Source organism: Alligator mississippiensis, chromosome 10, assembly GCF_030867095.1.
Source record: "Alligator mississippiensis isolate rAllMis1 chromosome 10, rAllMis1, whole genome shotgun sequence".
Classification (NCBI taxonomy): domain Eukaryota; kingdom Metazoa; phylum Chordata; order Crocodylia; family Alligatoridae; genus Alligator; species Alligator mississippiensis.
The window spans coordinates 72,221,216-72,246,196 of record NC_081833.1 but is presented as its reverse complement, the minus strand read 5'-3'; the positions used below and the strand labels follow the sequence as shown (position 1 = coordinate 72,246,196).

General features: G+C 44.4%; 1 protein-coding gene across 1 annotated transcript in view; it reads right to left on the bottom strand.

Moving 5' to 3' along the window:
- The window catches only part of ATP2C2 (ATPase secretory pathway Ca2+ transporting 2), a 40,502-nt gene extending 18,650 nt beyond the window's left edge, over positions 1-21,852 (bottom strand). The window contains exons 1-9 of the mRNA XM_006263391.4: positions 21,565-21,852; positions 6,622-6,729; positions 5,244-5,360; positions 3,433-3,522; positions 3,311-3,346; positions 3,143-3,204; positions 945-1,053; positions 712-861; positions 549-617 (exon numbers count right to left, since the gene is read on the bottom strand). Coding sequence (XP_006263453.2) covers positions 549-617; positions 712-861; positions 945-1,053; positions 3,143-3,204; positions 3,311-3,346; positions 3,433-3,522; positions 5,244-5,360; positions 6,622-6,729; positions 21,565-21,663 — 840 coding nt within the window. The 5' untranslated portion in view covers positions 21,664-21,852. The remainder of the gene's footprint in view (positions 1-548; positions 618-711; positions 862-944; positions 1,054-3,142; positions 3,205-3,310; positions 3,347-3,432; positions 3,523-5,243; positions 5,361-6,621; positions 6,730-21,564) is intronic.
- Positions 21,853-24,981: the final 3,129 nt, after the last annotated feature.

Genomic DNA, 24,981 nt, shown 5'->3' with positions numbered 1-24,981 from the left:
CCCAAACCCAGGTCAGACAGTAGTAGAGACTAAAACCAGCTCTCCCTCATGCCGTGCAAGTGCTCTAGTCATTACACTGCTATATCACTGCAAACCCTGCTCCTTTACTGCAAAACTGGTGGCTCCGTTTTGTGGGAAGCCCCTTTCTCTAGGTCCAGTTTAGCTGTATTCTGAGAACGCGACTAGACTGACGCCCTCGGGATGGAGAGCACCTAGTTTCTTGGGGCTTAGGCACGAGACAGGTGCTCAGCCCTGCAGCGCTTCTGCTCAAATGCAGAAACAAAATTCGACATTCCTGGTGGACCTCCACGTCGAAGATGGAAGTTGGGTGCTACCTTTGGAGCTATTGAGCAGAGGGTTTCAGCGCCTGTGGTCTGTGGCAGAAATGGGAACTGAACCCAGGTCTCTCAGGTCCGGCTCATTAACTTCATCCCAAAAATCACAGTGGACTCCACTATTTTAATAAAAGCATGCAGCCTCTGATGCCACAGAGCCCCCGCATGATAGCTACCGCCCTCTTCCAACAAAACCAAGTTCATTTCCCTTACCTCCTCTGCTTGCATCATTTTAAACACTTCTCCAAACTGCGAGTTCTTGCCAGTTCCGATAACCACTCCCTGAATTAGGGCGAGAGAGAGAAGTCACGCCTGTTGTCAACTTGACTTAAGACACGTTGCGGCGACATAGTGACGGAGTGCATAGAGGACTCACTTTTCCCGTCCCATACCGCACCAGGGTTCCCATGAAAACAACATTACTTAGTGTCGTTATGTCCCCAGCTTCCACTAAGGTACCGTCAGTCTTGCTACAAGGCTCAGCTTCGCCAGTAAAACTGGATTCATCCACCAACAGGTCTGTAACCTAATTAAAAATATAAGTGTTCATGGCTTGTCACCCAGCATTGACTAGCGCACGTTATCACTGATGCATGAGCTGAAGCTTACCTCTATCAGTCTGAGATCTGCGGGAACCCTGTCTCCAACAGAAAGACACACAATATCTCCTGGGACAAGTTCCCGTGCAAGAAGATGGTGCAGTTTCCCTTCCCTTATGCTGCGTTACATTGAAAATGAATGTAAATAGCATTAGTTGTAGCAGCCCCACCGTTTGCTAGGGAAAGAGGAGAAGAACTTCTCCCCTGTCCTAAAAAATGAACGTGCTAAGGAGAGGCAATTATGTTCCTACTCTGACTACACTCTCAATCGATAAACAGAAGGCTGGATTTGGAAACTTGGGATTTCAATAGTATGTTCATTTAACCCAAGTGTCTACAACTAGAGAATTATCCCTGCTATTTGAACTCAAAGACTTCTTACATGCAGCTTCAATATCCCGTAAGACTCAGCAGACTGTTGAAAGGTAGAATTATGGTTGATTTTTTTAAATGTTTTTTGGTATTGTTGTCCTATATGTTTGACCTTCAAAAGATTTGGGGCCTCTTAAATGCAATCCACTGAAAGAAACAGGTAAAGGTGATCAGAGTATTTGCAAGGTGAAAAGTTGCATGACCTTTAATGTAGAAAAAGCTGCACCTCTTTTTTGATACAATGGGTATAACTTCACCAGGAACCGCTTATTTACCTTGGCTATGTGAGACCTGATTTTCAGAGATAACAATAGTGGAATGGGCTTATAAACTGGAGAGCACTCAGGCAAGTCAGATTTGATGAACCGGACACCGTTGTAGACTTCAGTGCAATGTAGACTTGTGGTACATACAGAAATACTTTTCAAAATTTAGCACGTGCAATTGCATGCATGCATTAACATGGAGCTAATTTATTCCCAAGAGCCTATCTAGGCATGTACATTGGGTATTTGTATATTGGTGTTAATTTGCATATGCATATGTTTATGTGTATACAGAAATCTCAGTTTCTAAAAAAACCCATTAGGCTCAGTCTCACAATTCAAAGCTATAATAAAGCCAGAAGATATGCTTAATCTGGGATTCTCCTGCCTTGGAGAATCTACAGTAGAGTAAAGGGCATATCTGTGCCTTCCCTACACCCTCCAGATAATGGATTCACTTTTGTGGGCCGTTGGCAGCTAAACAACCTTTTGGTTGCGGTAATCTCTATCTGGAGACCAGTCTGGCATTCAGCCAGCCAAGATGGTGGGGAGGTCACAAAGATGACCTGAAGACATTAATTCCTGCCACTGCTTTTTTACCGGGTGCAGCTCAGTCATCCTGGAGTGAGACTGCTCAGTAGGATGGATGTGTGGGTACATGCTAGGTACTACTTTGCAAATCTAGCCCTTACTATTCTTGATACTGTATAAACTGTCTTTGGACGTGCCTAGTATATGAAATAATAAAAGAAAACACAACTGCAAATTATTCTGAGCATGCAGTTTTCAGGCCAAAAAAAGGAAAGAGAAAGAACAGAATAAGGAGCAAAGGTCTCGAGTTGCAGATATTGCAAGTTAAGTTAGATATTAGGAAAAACTCTCTCAGTAGGAGGGTAATAAAGCATTGGAACAGGTTACCCAAAGGGTTTTGTGGAGTCTCCATCCTTGGAGGTTTTTAAGACTGGGATGACGCAGTTGGGGCTGGTCCTGCTTGGAACAGGGGTTGGACTAGATGTGACCTCCAGAGTTCCCTTCCAACCCTCATTTTCTATGATTCTATCAAATAATGATCTGATAGCATGAGAAATATGACTTTCCCCACCCTCTATAGTGATTTCGCAAAGGTTGGGAAGCCTAAACATTATGTTAACCCTTCATATGCTAATGCAGTCATTTCCATATGCACATCTGGGAAACCAACATTTGATTTATAGGAATGGCTGGACTCTTGGCGTTATAGCCCATATCTGCTGCTTCGCAGTACTTGTGCCCACACCCCTGCAAACAGTTGGTATCACACGCAGGATCTTCAGCGCTCAAACCCCAGGCCTCTGCTACCTGAGCTAAAGGACAACTCCCATAGCCATGACTAACCAGAGCTCCGTAGTCACAGAGGCAAGTTATCATGGGAGATATAATTGCAAGCATGCAGGGTGCTCATGTCCCATCCAGAGACAGGCTTATCATTTATTTGGTTTTGAAGCTCGCTGCATGCACAAGGACTTAAATCATTGCCTTCGTTATCTGCTTCACTGCCCAGAACTTAAACGAATAGGTATGTACGACATACCAGTTACACTCTGGAGGGACTAGCTTGTTGAGCTCTTCCAAAGATTTTTCAGAGCGATATTCCTGATAAGAAAGTAGCACAGAATAAAGTCACAAAAGCAGGATGGATTCCAACGGCGCTATAAATTGAGCTGAAAAGCTACGCTACAAGGTTTCGCTCACGACATACCTGGATGAAGGCCACCGTAACCACAATTAGCACGGCCTAAGAAGAAAAAGGTAGTAAATTCTTGGGCACATGGACTAGAGCTTGCACATGGACACGCTTGCGTTGACGGGGCAGTCGCTTACCATTGCAATGCTCACAGCATCCTCGTACTCTTTTGTGATGATGCTTACTAAGGCAGAAGCCAGCAGCAGCAGAATCAGCGGGTTCTTAAACTAAAAACAAAAAAAGGGCTTTTTTTTTTATTGTGCATGAAAAATCCATCACTGAAGGTGAACCAAGAAGCAGTTTAGGGCCAGACTTCATTCGAAACAGCAAGGCTCGCATAATTTGCAATGAAATCCCCCCCTAAGACTCCCCAGCAGCATCAGTCTGTAATCATTGACTTGGGGAAATTAAACCCAGTCTGCTAGCTTTCAATCTAATCCTACTTAGCCTGCTCATGTGGGCACAGGCGTGGAATGGCTGGGGCACAGACCAGGAAGATAAGATAAAAGCTCAGTTCACAGCACGTGTGCTTCTTGCTGCTGCTGGCTAGTGAAAGCTTCGTATTTTTGAAATTGTGTTAATTTTAGTAGGTGCTAAATATGGATATGAGGCTTAATTTTAAGCTCCAATGTGTAAACATCTTAGCTTCACTTAGCTACTTCCACAAGTGATGCAATTAAATTAGGGTGAAGGAAAGAGAAGAAAAAAGTCTTTGCTTGCCATGGCATACGTGTAAAGGCTTAACAGGTTAAAGGAGTTAAGGCTTGATTCTGTTCCCATTGCAGCCAATGTGAAATGCCACTTCATTGCCATCCTTAGATCCACAGCATTTATTTTACAAGTTTAGTGACAGGAAGAAGCCATGTTGAAATTTAAGTCTATTTTTAATTCACGAATGATGCGATCCACCAAAACTGCCAAAGAGACTGAAGCATTGTCAGAAAGTGCAGGTATAACTAAGGAATGAATATGGTAACGTCAAAGGAAAATAACTTGCTAAGAGTCAGGATTAAGGAAAAAAAAGATTTAACATTTATTAACATTTTTGATTAGGAGTGCTGAACGTGTTAGGAGATTTACTAAGGGTTATGTGCGTAAAGAATATTGATCAGGTCAGATAAAAAATACTGAAATAAAAAGTAACCCTTAAAATAATTAAGGCTTTCAAGATCTGGCTAATATGGAACCAAAACACAAAACTAACCAGCCAGAAAAAAAAATCCCAAAATAATAAATCTCCAACAAAAAAAAAAAAATCCTGCTCTAAGGTAGGCATGAAAGATAGATAAAACTAATGAGATCCACTGGTGAAAGGAAAATTTAATCTATATCTGCGCAAGGATTACTCAGCTGAAGAAGAATAAGATTAAAAATGCCACTCATCCCCATTGCTTGTTTCTGGGGGTTTGTTTGAATCATTGGCTTTTCCAAATAATTTGCAGTATCATATTTATTACCATACCAAAGAGCTGAAAGTCAGCTTTCATCCGAGCTTTAGATGCCACATGCATTTTTGCTGCAGGTTTAGTGCTGATCGCTGAACCATATAATAACTCATATCAGGATGAGACCAATTTATTACTTTCCTTCTAAAACCTTTCATTCTTTCATCACTGGACTGAGAAAGGAATAACCATGCTCCAAGTGTTATGCAATCGATACATGAATGACAAAGCTTGTGATTTATGCACACGGCAAAGCATCTTATGAAAATGATAGGTCTTTATCTTCATACACAGCAAATATGGGTCTTCAGCCTGCAGCGATTTCCCCAGGGATAGATAGTCCAAGTACTTCTTTAAAGAATGGGGGCTCACGAACCAGTATACATCTTACCATACAGACTTCAGGATGATTTTTTTAACAGCTGAGTACTACAGAATTGCAGAAATATATGGCTATCTTGGTTGCTTTATCTAGGCATTTAAAAAATCCACAAAATATTTACCTGGTCTAGATATTTCTTCCATATTGGCTCCGTATTGTCTACTATAAATTCATTCCAGCCATGGGTCAGCCTGCGATGGAGCACAGATAACTCCGAGAGTCCCGTTTGTAAATCGACCTGGAGGGTGATTAAGATCGTAGTGGATAACTGCACAAAGCTACATTAAAAAGCTATTAATAAACTTGGACAGAAGTTGGGTCTAATGTTTGACTAAGTGTTAGAGCTATTTTTTATATGAGAGGGGCTGTACAAACTGGAATATTCAGAATGACCTGAAATTGCAGACAAGGAGAGTATGCTACAGTTTTGTCGTCTACTCTCAAAGAACCAGCAGAAGGGGCATAAATAAATTAATTAACCCTCCTTCCACATGGACGATTGAACGGCAGATCGAAAAGCAAACATGGGACTGAGTTCTGGATTCACTAGAAAAATATACTTCAGTGTTTTTCCATATGAAAGAGACTATTTTAAAAGAAACCAAATTGCAACTGCAAGTTTTAAAAGATGGCAATAGCGACAATATATGAGAAGTTTAGAAAATACTTTGTATTATGGCACTTCTTGATTCTTTAGTCAGTGGGTTTCTATCTTTTGGATTATTAGTCTGATATATCCATGGCCAAGCATGCATTCCTCCCAACATAGTATTAGGTTTCTCCTATGAGAAGAGTTTTATAGGAATTGAGTAACTGTGATCTGGATTTGAAACACAGGTGGAAGCTGGGTCTCTAATAGTTCTCCTGAGTTAGACTCTCCCCTTGTGCTCTTTGTGGGTCACCCCACAAATTTATATGTGCACCCCATCTCACCCCTTCCACTTCACTGAGCACACACAAAGCACATGACTGAGGGCCTGCAAAAGCATCAGATAGTATTTTGAGGATGTATCTCCTGTTCTAGACCCATACGGCAACTTTTCTTGAGATGCTACAACTGTGGTAGGTATAAGTCATGAACCTGAGGCTATACAACAGCCCACTAAGACGCCACATAAGAGTTTGCAAGACCTGAGCTGGAAGACCACATAGCAGGTCAGAGCTGTGCATATTGGATGGACGTTGCAGAATGGGCCTGAACCCCCTACCTGCTGGTGATAGACAAAGAGTCCCCGAGTAATTAATCATCCGGATGGCTTCAGTAATGGTTCACCACCATCATTTGTCCCAACAAGGTAACTCATGTTATTCAGCTCTCATAAAAATCATCCCAAATTTGAGGGGTCTTCCCAAACAACCCCCCAGATCTGCATACCCACAAATTTTGGGGGGGAGGTTGCATTGGCAAGTGGATTTGAACCATGCAGCTTGACCCCATCTCTGAGTAAAACAGCACGTTGAGTCCCGATTGAGCTGACAACACATGTAGTCATGCTTACATGCAGAGCTTTGGCCAAGTCTTCTTTATGGCATTTGCAAGCATCTCTGGAGGACAGAGCTGCGACATCCTTCTCCTGTTTAACTACTTTCAGCTCACATTCTTCAGTCTGAGGAACAGAGAAAGCAAGGATTAGGCAAGGACGCAGCGAGGGCAATCATCACATTGGCTTTGGGTTTCTCCATTTATGGGACTTCTCTCCTGTTATCGCTCCACTCACATGACCTCTTGCTTATCTAAACACTTTGTCTTCAAAAGCACTTTACAGCTATTAGTTAGTAAATCTTTACTATCCCCCTCCAGTTTAAATATCTATTACTTACCTTTATCTGACAACTAGGGAAGATTAAGACAGAGAGATTAAAGGATTTGTCCAAGGCTACAGAGGCACTCATTGTCAGAGGTGCAATAGGAGCTGGTAATGCCTTCATTTCGAGTCTTCTGGTCTTCGCCTCTGAAAGGACTCTCTTCCTGAGCTCTGGACATGTGAATGTGCTTATTTTACTTCGGAAACGAAAGACAAACTTCCAGGAAAATCGGTCTACAATATACCGATGTCTGAGTTAAAAGCTTGCAAGCTCCTCACCATCTTCGTTGCAATACGTATTATCCCGACATATATTAATATTAGGGATGGGTAAGCCTGGTTGCCCATGTTATGCAGCCTTTCTTAGTAAGGGCACATAGCCAGTCAGGGGCTTCTCTTCATTGACAGTAGGCGGGACACAGAAATACCTTTCAGGGGCCTATTACCAACGCTGCATGCCTCACTGATCTTTGTCAGCTAAACAGAAATCAATTGGGATTTTGCAAAACATTTCAGACTGTGTCAAAAGAAGAGAAGGACCAGATGTGAGTGCCCGAAGCAACAAGGGGTGTGTGCACACAGCGGATTTGGTCAGGAAGCTGGGTCTCAACAGCGAGAGTGCATTGGAAAAGTGGGCGAGGACTAAAGTAGGAAACCCAAGAAAGCAGGAGGCCAAGCATGACTGGGAAGGAGGAATGTGCAGGAGAGCAACGCTGAAAGGGCAGGGAGAAGCCTGAGATCAAGAGTCTGATTTGCTGGATAATACAGCTTTTCTGCGGGGCTTAGAAAAAGGACTGTGGCAAAACTGAAAGAGGCTACCATTAAGGGTGCTTGTACACATGAGGGGCATTTAGTCCTCAGGGTTGATTCAATGCCCCCTAAATTGAAATGGGGGGGTTTAATTGAAATTCACCATTTCAATTTTCCCATCATGTCACAGCAAAGGGCCTGATCCTTTTTTTTGGTTTGGTCAGAGCCGCAACCTGCCCATGGCCGGGGGTCAAACCACTGGCAGGCCAAGCTGCCCCAATCCTTCCCTCCACAGCAGGGCTGCCCGGGTTTGCCTCGGGTTGAATCCATCTCTCAATTAGATCTGTCAGCATCTGCATTGGCACCCTTAGCTGTATGTCCTCTCCTCTATTTTTGGCTCCAAACTGCTGTTGATAGTTGCTGCCTCCAAGCTGGGGCAGCAAACTCTTCCCTGACCCTGTGCTGGGGCAGCACGCAGCCCACTAGCAGCCTGCCCGGGTGGCCCCAGTGGGTGCTGCTGCCATGGAGGGAAGGACCAGGGTCCCACACAGCTCAGGGGCTGCTCGGCCCACCGGCAGCTCACCCCCCGGCTGCGAGAGAGGCAGGCAGGCTCTGCCGAAAAATAAAAAAGCATTGGGTCCATCACCACTTTTGCCTTCACCAGGCACCTGTGGCCGGCAGGACACCTGGGGCCATCCAGAAATGGGCTGGCTGCCCCTGGGGCAGCGCGGAAAGGCGGCAGGAGGGTGGCTGGGTGTGTGGGGACAGCGCACAGGGCACCACCTCTTTAGAGCAGCCCATAAAATAAAATCCACCGAACACTATCTGGCTCATGTTCCAGGACATTACTGCTCTCTCATATGACAGAGCATAACTTTATCATCAGGCAATAATGACGCTCTATGAGACTGCAAAGCAGGATGGAGCAGAGTTTATAGGATTAATAGTTATTTTCATGGTAATAATTGATGCTAAGTATTCCTCTGCCATCTGACTCGTTGGCACTGGTAATTCGAGTGTATTGTAGCTGGATTTTGGCTCCGACTAGTCCGACTGCTTAAGAGATTAGCAAATCTCCACCAGCTGCAGCAAAGAAAACTGTGCTCTCATTATCTCTTGTTTCCAGTGAATTGCTTAAGGAAATTATTAGGAATATGTTTGGGGCATTCAAGTCCCACTCCGGCCTTGTGCTCTGAAATTTCCCAGTCGACTTAAATCTGCTGAGTTTTTGCTCTTTTTGCCAGCTACTAGCCCCTTCCTCCTTCAAATAACAGGGCAATCCTCCTGGTACAGAGAAAGGGCTTATCCCTGGGGGAAAAAAACCTGGTTATTCAACAGTCTCATCATAAATTAGAAGCCCTTCACGAAATCCCTGGCAGCTTACTGAAACAAGGAATTGCAAGGCGATAAAGCAAAGCAAGAGTGCATGTTCACAGCATCCATGAAGGAAGTGAAGATTTTTTTCCCGCATCTAGGAGCATTTCTAGGAGACCATCCTCCCTGTCTAGGAGAATGAGATGCACTTGTTTCGCTTCTTGAGCGAGCATCTCTGAGGCTTAGCTCCTCACCTGCCAAGACAGAGGTCATCTCCCTATATCGCAGGGACAAGGATCCACAACCAGGGTTTCTGAAGCATCTCTGTGCCGCTTGCCCAGGAGCGCTCATGGACACGGCCCAGGGATCGGGAGATCCCGGCCACACAGCACCCGAGGTGGCCTTGCAAAATTCACAAGTCTCTACGCCTTGCTTCTCCCTCTCGACAACAACCCCTCACAGCAGGAGTGAAGGGAGTTGTGAAGCTGAATTCATTAATGCATGCCTCCAAGCATGAAAGATGGGTAAGAAAAAACACAAATACAGCCAGAAAAGGGCTGATGTCTCATCCACAGAAAATGCAATTGTGGGTGAACACTGCTGAAAACCCATGGATCTCTGCTTATATTATCTGCCTGCAACTGCTCTGGGTCCAATCCTCCTCTCACTCACAGCATACATTTATGACTATTGATTTCAGTGGTGTCAGGCCACTGCAGCTGGAGGGAGAAATCAGACCCGTGGTGTCCATGCTGCTCTGGTTTTCACCCTGCCTGGTTCAATGTGGGTGACGCTTCTGGCTTCCTAATGGATCTTTGCTTTGCCGTAACCTTTCCAGTTCTCCGTCCCCGCAAGTGCCAAGTAGCCACTTCTGCGGCAACGTTTGTGGCTTTCCTGCACTTGGTTTCCAGACTATGGCACATACTTTAGTTGGTGTTTGGATCCTTACATTGTGGCTCGACACAGCCCAGGCCCTTTGTACAGCCGATTCATAGATTCATAGTTTCTAGGGTCAGAAGGGACCTCAACAGATTATCAAGTCCGACCCCCTGCCTGGGCAGGAAAGGCGCTGGGGGCAGACGACCCCAGCCAGATGCCTATTCAGCCTTCTCTTAAAGACCCCCAAGGTAGGGGAGAGCATCACCTCCCTTGGGAGCCCGTTCCAAATTTTGGCTACCCTCACCGTGATGTGCAGAGACTGGTGGTATGATGAGATGCTACTGAATCACAGACCTCCACTCTCCTTAGCTAGTCCAAGTCTTTTGCAGTGGGTTTGAAGCCCCCTGCACTTTCTAACAGGGAGGAATACCTTACTTGGTTGAAGTTGGCCTTGGTTTTATGGCTTTGGGATATTTTTCCAACAAGCCCTTGAGGATTTTGGAAAAGGATGTGGCAAAATCATTATTAGCATTAATCAGCTAGTAGCGTAACAGAGTTCAGGTTACTAAGAAAACCCCGCAGCTCTCTCTTAGCCGACAAGGCCCGGGTTGCCGTGCTTGCACCTCTCCTAGTGAGCTAAGAGAGTCCTTACAGAGAGTATCTTACAGCCTGCTGCACAGCTCCTCGGCAAACACCGCATTACTCAACAAACAAGCAGAAAACCAGTTTTTCTTTATTTATAAAAGGTTATGTTGTGAAATGTAAAAGGGAGAGGGGAAAACCTCCCCCCCACCAAGAATCATAATGGGAACGCATCAGGTTTCTCAGCTGACAGCTTGCTGTGAAACAAAGAAAAACACTCTTCGCTTCAAAAGGAAAAGACCGTAGGGCAGAATCCCAGGGCCAGCTAATGATCTCAAAGGGGTTACAGCCCCTTCGGGGGGCAGAAGCCAAGACCTGATTTGCTCAGGCTGCTTCGCAAGCGGGCTGGAGACAGACCTGGTCACACCAGGGCACTTGGCACTTGTAGGGGTTTTCTGCCGTTGGGACTTAGGAGCCTCAGCTCCCCCAAGGTAAAGGTGGCTTAAAAACACTTTTTTGTCCCTCTTCGGTTTCACTTTTCCATGCCGCCTTTCCAGAAGGGATGACATGGCACAAAATCTTGGTCCTCCTTACTACAGAGGGAGAGAATGATATGAAAGAGTGATTATGAAGTGCTTCGTGCAATGAAGAGCGCCTCTAGGGTTACAAGGAAGCCTAGGAAAAAAATCTCATGCTGTCACGGAGATAGAGTCGTCTCTGTCCCTTGATGAATTACCTGGGCTTCCTCACCTATGGTTTCTGCCTGGATCTACCTGGATCAACCCAACTCTTGGAAAAGCAACACTGCCTTGATGCAGCTTGAGCAACGAATTAACCCAATGCCACCTTAAAGCTGGACAGCAGCTGATGAGCTGAGTGCACGTGGGACAATGACTGGGCTTTATAGTATTCAACAGAAACAGCTGCTGAACAGTTGCATTTTTGGCTTGCGACTACCAGCTCAATTGCGGGAGGTCACACTTGCTGTTGCAGTCATCGTCTGAACCCTCGGGCTGAGCACGGGGCTATATGGAAGTATGGCTATATGGAAGCCATTCAAAGATTTGAGTGTTGCAATGGTAGGGGCATGTTGAAAGCACTGGACTGGGCCTGGCAGGGAAGGTAGGTGGAGGCATGCCTACTTGCAGAGCCCTGGCAAGACTGAGGTGGGAGGAAAGGCTCCGAGTAGCTTGTCATCATTGGGCCTTACCCAGTTTGGTTCCTGGACACTTTACTGTCAGAAATGTAGCTGCCTATGGGTTAGGCAGTAGCTGAGAAGGGTGTTGAGGGTCTCGGTTGTGCCTACATGTTGGACTGTGGTGAGCCTTTAGCTAGAAACCCTAGCCCTGCTTTAGTCCGAGAGCCCCCTAGGAAGCCAAAGTCTGTAGGAGTTGTAGAGACTCAATGCCTTGCAGAATAAAGCCTGTGGGGAAGCCACATAGTCCCTTTCCTGCTATTATTCTTGCACCTTGCTGGCTTCTGTTTGGTTGCTAATAGAGAGCTCGTAAAAATGAGACACAAACATGATCTAGCCCTGCCCTTATCCTAGTTAACGTTATAGTTTCCCCATGTTGGACCACACTTCCACTCATCCACACAGCTGCCATTTTCCCAGGATGGCCAAACCACTTTCAGATCCCCTCTTTGTGCCCATGTAGCAGGAGACTACGCACTTGCCACCTATTCTAGTCATACGCCTGACCCAATATTATACAGATAGCTGGCATCACCGTGTTCAAGAACAGTAATGTGTGTGTAGAGGTTTTTAGCCCTATACCTGAACACATGCCAGGGTGCGGGGGGAAGAAAGTGGTTCAGGCATGCAAGGACTCTAGGGGCATGATGAGATGAAGCCCTATTCTAGATGTATATATAAGACTGCCCCTAGTCAGCTCACCTGGTCATCTTCAGGGGAATCCAAAGTTGTTGGATGTGATGCTAGCTACATCACTCCCTCATGGGTTATGAACTAGGGTAATTGGTGTGCCCTAACCACTCTGTCCTGATGGGCTGCTAGGCACAACTTTGAGCTGACACATCTTTCTTTCCCTCATTATCATCCTCAGCCTTGGGACCACAGTTTTCCCCATAAAACCTGCCATTCTTGTCCTTTCCTTGGAGCCTCGTCTGTCCTGCTACAACATCGCTCTCATGTGAATATTTTTGCAGATGGTGCTTTCATTGAGCTGCAAATCCCAGACCTTTTTCCTGAGTTTGCAGCTGATTAAGAATCCATCAAGGTGTATCTAATGTACATAAGCAATTATTGGTAGCGTTGAGTTAACTTCTATAGGCACCATCGTACCAGACACTGCATATGCCCATGGTCAGACACAGCCGTTGCGCCTCAAAGGATTTGCACAATACAAAAACTCATCAAAGCTGGGAGGAGAAGCAGAGGCACAGAAGACATGCCCAATGTTATGGAGCCAATGATTAATATAGTTGTATATAAACTCCAGGTGTCTTGGGTTTCATCCAGTTGAGTGCACTAGCATCTACCCATTTGATGTATCTATTTTAAATAATCACATGCTCTGTCTTCTTAATCATGTGGAAACTGGGTTGTATGTGAGAATCCAGTCATTGTTTCACTGTTATTCTTGATATAAAAATTAGTGGCTGTGTGTTTAAAAAAAAAATCCGTACTTTTATAAAGGGATATTTACTGCTGAATTCCATTGCTGTTATTAGGACTTTTCTGGAAGTGAACATTAACCATTTTTCGGTTAGGCTAAGGACAGGCATTACACATAAACCAGTTTAAGTGATCAGAAACTGGTTTAAACCTGTAACAGAACAGATGTTTAGTGCGCATAACCCAACTTGAAAATGGCTGAAACTGGTTTGAGATAAACCTGGTTGAAAGTAGTATCAGACATAACTGGTTTGGGTCAAACCGGTTTATGCAATATCTGTCCCAGACCCCTTGCTGATTTAAGATAAACCAAACTCCCCCAGCATCCCAGCATGCTCTCTGGGCTGAGTGGGGCCCTCTGCTTCACAGCAGGGCTGGTCCCTCACCTCTGCTCTCTGGCGGAAGCTCCAGCAGAGACTTGTAGGCACAGAGCATCTGCCTGGTTTCTCCCTGCTAAGCAGGGATTGTTCCCCCACCCCTCTGCCTCATGCAGACACCTCAGCATTAGCTAGCAGATCACATGCTGGCTATGGTCCGTACTATGGGCAAAGACAGACAGGCTTTTTGGAGCTAATCAATAGGTAGCTTAATGTTCTTCCTTGGAAGAGCTGTTTAAGAAGAGCTTGAATTAATGAGGCTTTGTTTTCTTAGTGGATTGATAAACACTGAGTTAGGGGTGATAAACATGCCCTGCTGGGCAGCTGAGGAAGGGGCGGGGAATAATCAGTGTGTCCTACCAGGGTCCTGGCCATGCCCCACTCAGCTCAGCACTCTGGAAGTGGGGGGGGGGGAGGGGAGGGGAGGGCCTGCTCTAGCCCTCCTGGCTTCTAGCCTGAGCCACTGCAGGCATGTGCCTGCATTTTTCAGTCCAGAGGGGATGTCTTCACAATTACAAAATGATTTAGCCTAGGCAGATTAGACTAACCTGCAAAGATTGAATCAATTCAGGCTCAGGCCTTTTGAATGTCTGTCCCTAGCCTTAGTGGTCATAGTGTTTGGCGTGAGTTGCAATGGCTAGCAGGGTGTGAGGACCTGTTCTATTTGAGTGCCTCCGCATGGTTCAGAGCTTCACCTCTTCAGAACTCAAGTACATCACAGGTTTCTTCCCTGCCACTTGGACTTCTGCACTGGAAACATTGCTTATCCCATCCATAATCCAATAATGCATATTACTATTTATGCAGCTGGTTAACTGCTGAACAAGTGGCTTCACAAAACCAACTTTACACTTGATGCAACTAAATTAAACATAAGGAGTGTGTCATTTAGGGGAAGGGTGGGAGGAGGAAGTGAAACTAGTTCAACAAGGTCAGAAGGCATTGCAAGGTATGAGTGTAATGCTAAGGGCCAAATACCACAGTTTAGTCAACTCTATATCTTCTTTTAACTCTAGAATTACTTAAGTCTTTGATGTAGCGCTCCTTGTGTGACACACTAATTCCTCACTTGCAACAAGGGCTAGTCAACCTGGACAGGATGGGTTGAAGAAGCCGGGCTCTTTTTACATAAGACCCAGGAACCTCAAACCCTCATCCTTCAGAAGAGTATCACAGGTCTTTTATTTTCCATTCAAATAAATTGGTTTATTCTGGGAAGCTATTGGGTTCTTCTGCCTTCCTTGACTGAACTGGGCTTGTTGACACCATACAGTTTACTCCCATGTGAAAGAAATATAGGTTACTTGGTCCAACAAAGAGCTATTACAAACGTGAACCTTTAAGCGTGCATGTTTGGAAGCAAACCAAAACCAACCCTCAAACTCTCCCGTTTCCTTCGTGAGTGTATTTAAGGAAGACCGTACCATTACAAATGTGTAATACTTAAAAAATTCCATGTATACAGAAGTGCATATACTATAAAAACCTGTATAAGAATCCCCCCAGCAAGGTTCTTGGTCTGCTTTGTTTTGTTCTCTGCAGTGCCTTGTTCCTAATCCTGTTTCTATGTGCTATTCCTTCAAGGAGTGCTGCCAAGTCTTGCAATTTCATTACGAGCCTCACAATATTTGATGTTCGTCCCAAAGCTCTTAATTCGCAAAGTCATGCAAATCCTCCAGAATCTCATCTTCCAATTTTCAAAAACAAAAGGAGCTCCCCCCAGCATAGTAGAAACTAGATCAGCCTGCCTCAGAGTGATCCAAATCTGAAAGGAAATGATCCCCGAGTATGTTATTTTTAAAATCTCATGGTTTGAAGTTAATCTGTTTATTGCAAAATGATGCAAAATGATCACCATTGCAAACTTGCAAAATGATCACCATGCCTGTTTGTGGGAACAGGCCCTTCTAGCACATCTGGACCGTTAACTATTATACAGCTCTCTCCCTTTTGCTACCAATGCTCTTTCTTCTTTTCTCTTAATCTAAAGTCAAGCCCTGCAGACTTGAAAAACATGTTTCTCTTTGTGCAGCCAAACCTCAGCACCCTCCATCCCTACTGATGCTCTGGTTCAAACAGGCTACAATCACAAAATAAGGCTTTTTTCCTCTCCCCAAACAGAGACAAGATCTACCCATCAGCAAGAGAGTAAGACCTTAACTGCCCAAGACAGCTGCTTATATAGTTTTCTCTGATACCCTAATTGGGTCCATCCTGCTTCATTACTCTATCCTATAAAGCTGTGGGGCCTTCAGGAATGAAGTTAACCCCGTGCTTGCTGGAAACCATATAAGCCTTCTTGGCTGTTCCCACCCACATTGGTAATAAACCGTGTGTATTTTGGTTAAAGCCTTTGTAGCAAAGTATAATTTGCCAAGGGCATGGGCACCTGAGTGGGAAGCAAAATGTGTTCATTATTACAGCAGTATGGCTTGTGTGACTGCCTGTCTCACCTTTCCTATTCACGGTGGCCAATTCAGAAGGACCGAGGACGAGATGACCCTTGAGCAGTTATGTCAGCCAACTAAATTGTTCCTTTATAAAGCCTTTGAATCAAACTGTGACAGACTATGTAAATAAGCTCTGCTTTTCTACTGAAGTGTGGTGTGCTATGCCAACCCCTCTTTCTGTCTACTTCTATATGGCATTCTTTTCCTTCCAGGTACTTTTATTTTTTCTCAGAGGACACATATTATAGGCTCTGCTGTTGGTATATGAACATATGGTTCAGTAATAAGAATATAAAGTAAAGAACAGCAGCAATAAATAGTTATATGTACCTCCATTAAGAAATAAAAACATAATATAGGAAAGGCCTTTTTAGATGTGCATACCACCAGTATGGCAGATAGTAAAAATTAAGAAGTCAGGCCTATACTAGAATTGGGACGATACCCCAAGCTGGGGTATCGTCACAATTCTAATATAAATTTGTGTTTGCTGGTCTGATGAATATTAGTAGAAAATGGTACATGTCTAAAGGAAGAGGCTGACAAAAAGGGAAAGACTCTATAGTCTGCTGGCTGACTTGGGATGTGGAAAACCTAGGCCAGTCTCTCCCTTGTTTCAATAAGAAATCCCATCCTTGTGCAAACAGATACAGACATTCACAAGGAAAGTTTTGCTGAATTAGCATTTTCCAACAAAAACCCACATTTTGTCAGGCTGTTCCCAACAAAGGAAGGGCTGCTCATCAGTGAGAACTGCAAACGGAGACGGGCAGAGATACACAAACGGGATGAAAGAGATTTCTTTCTGCTTCTCTCAGTGCAGTTGCATCACTGGGCAAATACAACCATACTTTGCTTTGAAGAAGCTGCTTCCATGTCAGTACGTGCAGTTACTGTTCCCAGGGTCCAGATGGAGATCTCTCAAAGGGGAAAGGATACTGGAAAGATACTGAAGCCAACCATCAAACACTAGATTTGTAAACAGTTAGAGAATAACAAGAGTGATAAGTAAAAGCTAACGTGATTTATCAAGAGCAAATCACAGCTACCCAACCTTATTTTCTTCTGTGACAAAGTAATGGGCTTTGTGGGTGCAGGAAGGAGCAGTAGATATACCTTGGCTTTAGTGAAGCTTTTAACACTGTCTCCTACGACATTTTCATAAATAACCTAAAGAAATGTAGTCGAATTGAAATCAGCAGGGCATATAACTGGTTAGATAATCATGCTCTAAGAGCAGTCATCAAGAGCTCAATGCCTAACTAGAGGCAAATACAATGTGGGAATTGATCCACAGCCTGTCCTGGGTTTGGCATTGTTTAAAATACCAGCATTAATAACTTGGAAGATGAAACTGAGAATAAGTTTGCTGGTGACAGCAAGTGGGGTTGGGTAGCAGACCCTTTAGAGGTTAGGATTAGGGTTTAAAATGATCTTAATTGGAAAAAAATGGACTGAAATAAATAGGATGAAATTCAGTAAGGATAGGTACGTTGAAAGGAATAATCAAATGCACAAATGCCAAATCAGGAATGTCTGGCTGCAATACTGAAGAAAAGGACCTGACAGTTATAATGAAGAGCAAGCTGCGTACAAGGCAAGTGTAATATTATTGCAAAAAACCCCTGTCGCATACTGGAACGGATAACTAAATGCATAACACGTATGGCACATGCAAGTCAGGGGAAGACATTGTTCCCGTCAAATCAGCACTGAAGAAGTTTCGCTTTGAATATCGTGTCCCATTTGTGGTCACACTTCAAGAACGATGTGAACAAATTGGAAAGAAAATAGAGAAGAGCAAAGAAAATTATTAGAAATCTAGAATGCATGACATGAGAAAACGTGGGAAGAACTGGAGTTATTTAGCCTAGGTAAAAGAAACCCAGGGGGGGATTTGATAATAGTTTTCAAATGCAGAGGAAGTTGCGATAGAAGATAGTGATCAATTGTCCTCTGTCTCCACATGGGACAGCACGAGAAATAAAGGTATGTCTCTACCAGGCAAGGCAGTGCTGTTCTGGGACATGTCATTACAGTGCTGAGACACTGATACGTGCGTGGTACCACACTCATGTGGCTACACGATATGTCTTTTTCAGTTATAGACTGTGTGAAGCAGACTGGGTTTGTCAGCTTTATACAACTAACCTAAGCAAAACCAATCAGTCCATTAGCTCAAGCTGTGACAGTTCATGCTTCTGGAAGCAGAGGCCTTGGTTTCCATCTCAACAGATGACCTGTTCTTTCATTCATATACACATTATCAGAAACAAACTCTGACTCAAGGGCTAGGGACAGACATTACACATAAACCAGTTTAAGTGTTCAGAAACTTGTTTCAACCTGTAACAGAACAGATGTTCAATGCACATAAACCAGTCTGAAAATGGCTGAAGCCAGTTTGAGATAAACCTGGCTGAATGCAGTATCAGATTTAACTAATTTGGGCAAACCAGTTTATACAATGCCTGTCTCAGACCCCGTGCAGGTTTAAGTCAGACTCCCCCAGCATCCCGGCATGCTGTCTAGGCTAAGCGGGGATCTCTGCTCCACAGCAGGGCTGGCTTCTCCCTTCTGATCCCTGGCTGCAGCTCCGGCAGAGACTGCAGGCATCTACCTGGCTTCTGCTCCCCACCTCCCCTCTATGCAGGGATTTCCCCAACCCCTCTACCTTACACAGACACACAGCATTAGCTAGCAGACCACATACTGGCTACGGTCCGTGCTGTGGGAGACAGGACAAAGGCAGAATCAAGAGGTAGCTGGTAATGTCCCTCTGTTGTTTTCTTAATGGGGTGATAAAAACTGAGTTAGGGGTGATGAACACTGTGTTATCAACTCCTTGCTGGGCTGGTTAGGAGTGGGGGAACCCCTCCCTAATCAGAGCATCCTGCTGGGGCCTGCCCATGCCCCCCCTCTCCTCCAGCTCAGCACTGTGAAAGGGAAGGAAGGGCTGCTCTAGTACCCCATGGCTTCTAGCCTGAGCCACTGCAGGCATGTGCCTGCATTTTTTCAGTCCAGAGGGGATGTCTTTATGGTTACGAACTGGTTTAGCCTAGCCAGGTTAGACTAACCTGCAAAGATTGAATCAATTTTGGCATAGGTTTTTTTGAATGGATGTCTCTACCCAAGGAGTTTAAAGTTTCAATAAAACAGAATGATTATTACCCATTTGAAAGATGAGGAAAAACTGAGGCACCCAGAAATGACATGACTTCCTAAGGTGACATAAGAAATCTGTAATAAAACTAGGAAATGAATAGAGATCCAAAGTCTGAACTTAATAGCTATCATGGCTAGAGGACAAAAATGTAATCTGAAGTGGGTTTGTTTTTTTTAATTTTTATTTCCCTATTGATTTCAGCAAAATATTTCCAAATCAAAAGCAAAATGCACATCTATAGTGAGTCAATTACCAGACTGTAAGAAATAAGGAATTTATTCTTCAGCTATTGATTTTTTTTGCTTTATGACAGTTAATAATAATAATAATAATAATAATAATAATAATAATAATAATTGATGGCAATAATACAATATATTTTCATTGTGCTTCTGTGTAGAATTAATTATAGTCTTTTTTTCCTGTGGGCATATAACAATCATGTCAAGATTTGTGCTTTCACAATATAATGGCATCTGAATAGATTCTCTGTGGATTATCCTTGAAATGGTTTTGACATGTTACTGTCACATCATAATGGCATTGTGGAGAGACCTTCAGCTGTACATTTAAATGATTCTGTAGGCCTTCACTGAAATTATTCTTCAGTTGTCTCTGGGTCTCCGCAGACTTGCGGTGAAATCATCCTGACGCTGTATTTGCATCATAATGGGGTCTCTGTGGACGTGCATGGAAATTGCTTTCCCATTGTCGTTTCACATTTTCTCAGGTTTTTTCCCAGGCTTACATCGAAAAACATGGTCATTGTACTGTTACATTATAATAATGGCCTCATGTTCTGCATAGACTTTAACCTGCAATTTAAGGCCCCATGTCCAGGTAGCAAATATTTCTTATGCTGTAGTAAGAATGGGAAAGCCATAAGAATGCACTGCTACAGTTTTCTAACTAGGGACACATCAGAGCAAGATAGAGTATAATTTTTAGCACCTGAGTAGTTTCTCCTTTTTAGACTGGGATTCTGAGTAATCTGCGGTAGCATTGCTTAGTGGATCAAAGTAAGAGCAGTTTTACTCCCTCTCTCTTCCTGGAGCACCGTCAGACTGTACATTATAGCATCACCAGCAGTTCTGACCTACTCAATATTAGAAAGGCAACAACAGATTGGAAGAAGATCAGAGAAGGGTGCAGGAAATGATTTATGAGGGCAGATTGAAAGAATTAGCTGCAATGAACACCACTTGACCTGCTGTTGTGGTTCAGTGGTAGACTCCTTGCCCACCATGTGGGTTCAATTCCTGGACGTGTATATAGCTACAGCTATTGAGGCACTGAATGTCTAGACTTGGATACCGTCTAAGGGGGGGATAGAAGGTCTGGGCAGCCTTCATTCATCCCCACTCCTACCTAGGTGTGCATGTTAACCTGGTGACCTTTCATACATACACCATGAGCCAAATGGATCAACTGTTGCCTACTACTACAATGTTTGAACACGTGGTACTTAATGGCGATGTTGCTACCTACTGGAAGGTAGAGGTGCTGAAGAAATCAGGCTTATCTTACTCCTTTGAATGTTATCATCCCTCATCTGAGGAAGAAAAGGATCAGGATCCTACATGCACATTGTTATTCAAAAATACCCAATCCCACATTATTATAATTCCTATTACAGTAACACTATTACAGATGCACCAAAAGAGATCTGAATCCTTTTGTGCCGGATAAATGTGTAACAAGTAGCTCCCATAGAAATAATCATCTCCCAGCCCCAATGAATTTACAGCGTGCCTGAGAGCCGAAAGAGAATATTGAAAATATGAAACACACCAACCACTTATTCGGCTTGGAATAGCAAAAATTAGATAAAATGGGATAAAAATGATAATCCTAAGTAAAAATTTAGGGGATTGTTCAAGAAAACTAAAACTCATCCTTGAAAAGGACCAAGAAATGGCTTGTGAAATTCTTTTCCAGTTTTATTTTGCTAGTCAAAAAATAACAATAATCCAGTATCCCCCTTGCAGCAGGATTGGCTCGCTCATCCCATCCACCGGCCAGCTTTGACTCTGACCAGGAGGGACCACTCATTTAGGAAAGAGGCAGCTTTAGTGCTTACTCACAACCCATGCAACTGTCTGCCGAGACTCGTGTCGACACCTTGTTTAAATCCGTATGGTCCGAGAACCTTTATCAGGGCCCGGGCTGCAACTTCTACATTAGTGAGCGAAGCACGTTTTAATCTCTCTCCTACAAAGATGACCGCTAATACTTAGGCCCGTGTGCTGTCCTCTGAAAATACTCTGTGCACGTGAACTACCCCCCTCTGCAAGACATCTATAGGCAGGGAAATGTCATTAATCTCATCCTCCATTTTGCATACGAGGATAAAACCAAGTAGCACGGCAATGCTGGCATCGCCGGAGAGATGCAGAGCTGCCCGTAGGGCACAGTCTTTCTCAGCCCCCGATTACAGCAGACATTTCCTACCGTGCAGCAAGAGGCCTAGAAAAGCCTTACCTCTCCTTCTGGCTCCCCACTCCCAAGTGGCTGATATTTCTGGGATAAGCGGAAAAGGGATCCTTGCTGGAGAAGTTTGGAGAAGCGTCCTTCTACCATCTTGGCTGGGTCTCATCAGCAGCAGCAGCAGCAGAGAGAGGTGCTGCTGCTGCTGCTGCTTCAACGTCACCTGTTCCTGCCGTGGCTCGAATTCCCTTGCAAGCCCTGAGCTTGTAGCTCCAGAAAGGGAGAGGCAGGTGTTACCTGATGCTTGCAGGGAAGCCACGCCTTCGGCCAACAACAGGTGCCAGAGAGGCTGCGCACGCTCACCTGGGCTGCTCAAAGCATCAGGCACTGCCTGGTTCCCTTCACTTATGAAATGCTGCGTCTCGCCCAAGTGCCAGGGGAATTCTGTGTGGGCTGAAGCAAGAACAGCGGCTGTGTATGAACAGAGGGACCTTTGCCTTTACACCAGATCCAGTGGACGCTGAAGGACACATAGTGCGCTCGAAGCTCTTTTATTCCCCCACCCCCTCTTCAAATGCGACAGCGGCAGCAGCGTGGCACATAGGAAGGGTGGATTGCTTTGCAGAGGCTGCTCCACGCTGTGCAATGAGCTCCCAAGTTGTGGGGGAATCACGTGAGAAGAAGTTTCCTTCGGAAACGCTCAAATAAATACGTACGTGTTAGGAGAGATGGGGAGAGCATAAACTCCTACCCTGCTGATCCTGACAACGCAAAGTCCCTGACATTCAAAGTGGTGCAGATTCAAGATATTTATTCTCCTAATAAATACCATGCAAGATTATTTTTACTTTACCTTTTAAAATCCTTCCCTTGCTACGAACAAAACCTTGGCGGTGGAGTCCCAAACTCTGAACCACAGTTAATGAGTTACAACATTCCCGGGCCTGAAGATTTTTAGGTCATGGGGTTAAAAGAGAGAGATTCACACCCATGTTTGGTAACTTGCCTCTTGCGTCTAAGCGGTGGCATTAAAGCACAGCTTCAAGTTTTGGGGGCTCTGAAGACGTGAAGGAGTCAGCATTACCCTCCGGCAGGAAAGCCTGCATTTTTGGTGTGAGGCTGGGGAGAGGAAGCAAAGAGCAAATCAAAGCAAAGAGTTTGATATGCAGCATTTTCTGCAGCAGGATTGCTCCAAAATGGCTGGTGCCGTCCCTCCTCGCTGTTCTGGGGCAGTGCAGTGGATATCCAGTGAAGGAGATGGGCAACTTGAGGGCCGGGAGCCTGAGAGCTCAGCCCCGTGCCCTGCCTGTTTCAATCAGAAGCTTAATCAAAACGGGCACTTTCCCATGGTCATGGCTAACGAGCACTTCCAGGGGTCAGATGACCCCACAGAGACTTTCTGACGCCCTGCCATGAGATTACAACTACTGGGCCTCTGGCAGGCACGTTTCCAGGAGCCATACAGTTATCATTGCATATCTTTTCGGGGTTTTTAGGGCCTTTGTACATGACGTGCGTTGTTTAGATAGATGTTACGAAATGGCACCCAAAATCGCCATTTTGCTAGGTTAGTCACATGTGAAAAATTCGACATCATCTCTGACTCCATCCTTTGGGCCCCACCGTTAGTTTTCTTTCATCAGTACAGAAAGTGTAGCCATTCTTAAACACAAAATTGATTTTCCTATGCAACCCTCCAAAACCAATCTCCCTACACAAGTCATAGATTGACTCTTTTTATCATGGTAGGCTTTGATTTATCGTGGCAAAGTCAACCTCCGGCATGTTTTATTTTTACCGTGGCCAGTTGTTCCACGAGGTTGGATTTTATTCTTGACCCTTTTGTTACGTGTGTTCTCGTGGATGTAGCGCCACGCTCAAGCACAGACTTGACAAACTTCTCAGGAGTGAATCTGCTCCCGGTCCAGTCTAGACGGTCGGGGTGCTGGAGACTGTGCTTCCAGAGGAGGGGTGCTGTGAAACCTAGTTATCCACGGAGCATTTTGGGAGCTTTTATTAGGACATGTCTTGGAGTACGGAGCCTTCATGTGCAATGTTTCCCCGTCTGGTTTCCTTGGAGGAAGTACTTTATTGCTGAACTCACCTGGATGCATCATAGGCCAAGCAAAGGACATTCATGAATCAATGACACGTGGGTCCGCTCTGGGCCAACGTGCAGGCTGCTCACGTTGGATGAGAGGCTGTGACATGCTTAGAGCCATCGTTACACCCATAAACCAAAGCTCAGAGCCTCAGATGTGTTTAGGTGGTTTTCTCTCATTGTAATTCATAGGAATTAGGCACCTCACTTAGAGATCCTGACTTAAGTACACATCTGCTTTGCATGTTTCTGTCTTTTTGCAGCATAGATAAGGATCTGGACAGCTGCCAGTTTGCTCAGTCTCAGTCTAGATAGGGCACAACTGGTGCTGTTTGGCAAGGAGATAAACTCTGCTACTGATCTGAGCATGGCTGTAGCAGTTCTTTGCCCTGGGATCATCCTGAACTGCTGTGACGTTCTCAGGCAGCAAGAGTGGTCGGAAGGTTTTCTTCAGCTTCAACTAGAGAAGAGGCTATTTCTTCTCACAGGTTGACTTTGTGCGTTGTCCACGTGACTAGCTACTGCAATATGGCTTCCAAATCTCCATTGGGGTCCAAGTTGTGGAAACAAGAATTAGGTTATGCAGATTTTTTGCCCTGAATTCAATTTCCTAGTTTTTGCTCAGTTTGACTGAGTATCATTTCCTTATTTAGATTTGGGTGGTGGCAAGTCTGATTAAGCAAGAACAGTTTTCAGACTTTCCTTATTGCACTTTCTTTTCTTGGCAACAACAGATAGAAGCCAAATGTTATGCCCGTGTAAAACAGGCGCAACTCTGTTGATATCCAAAGAGTGTAACCAAGTTACACCAATATAAAATTTGGCCTGATATTTTCATTTCTTTATTCGTCTATGGGGGGAGAATAGCTAGCACGGAAGAAGTACTGAGAAAATACTGAGACAGCCAACACAGAAATGAAGAAATTTGACTTGATAAACATAGTAACGTCTGCTGCCACATTCATGAATTACATCCCATTGTTCAATGGACTCTTAGGTGGAATAAAAGTATCCAATTAAAGATCAACCCTAGGGGTCATGTCTCCGCCTTTTTATGAATGACATCCTGTATGACTGAATTATATTTTAGTAGTGATTCATTTGAGAAAACACAGAATGAAAGTGCTGTTAACTGAGAATAGTCATTATAGATTTCTTAGGACTGTAGGACTAACTAGAGCTTCCTCTGTTTGCGTTCTTTATTTCTGTTCCTCCTCCTCGTCAAAGGGAGTTTGATCCATTTGACTATTACAGTTCATGAAGTAAGCATAAGAGATTATAGTGTTCATCAGTGGCCACCAATCCAACTGGTACTTTATGGGTAATGACATACTTATGATGCCATACAGCAGGGCTATCCAACTGGTGGC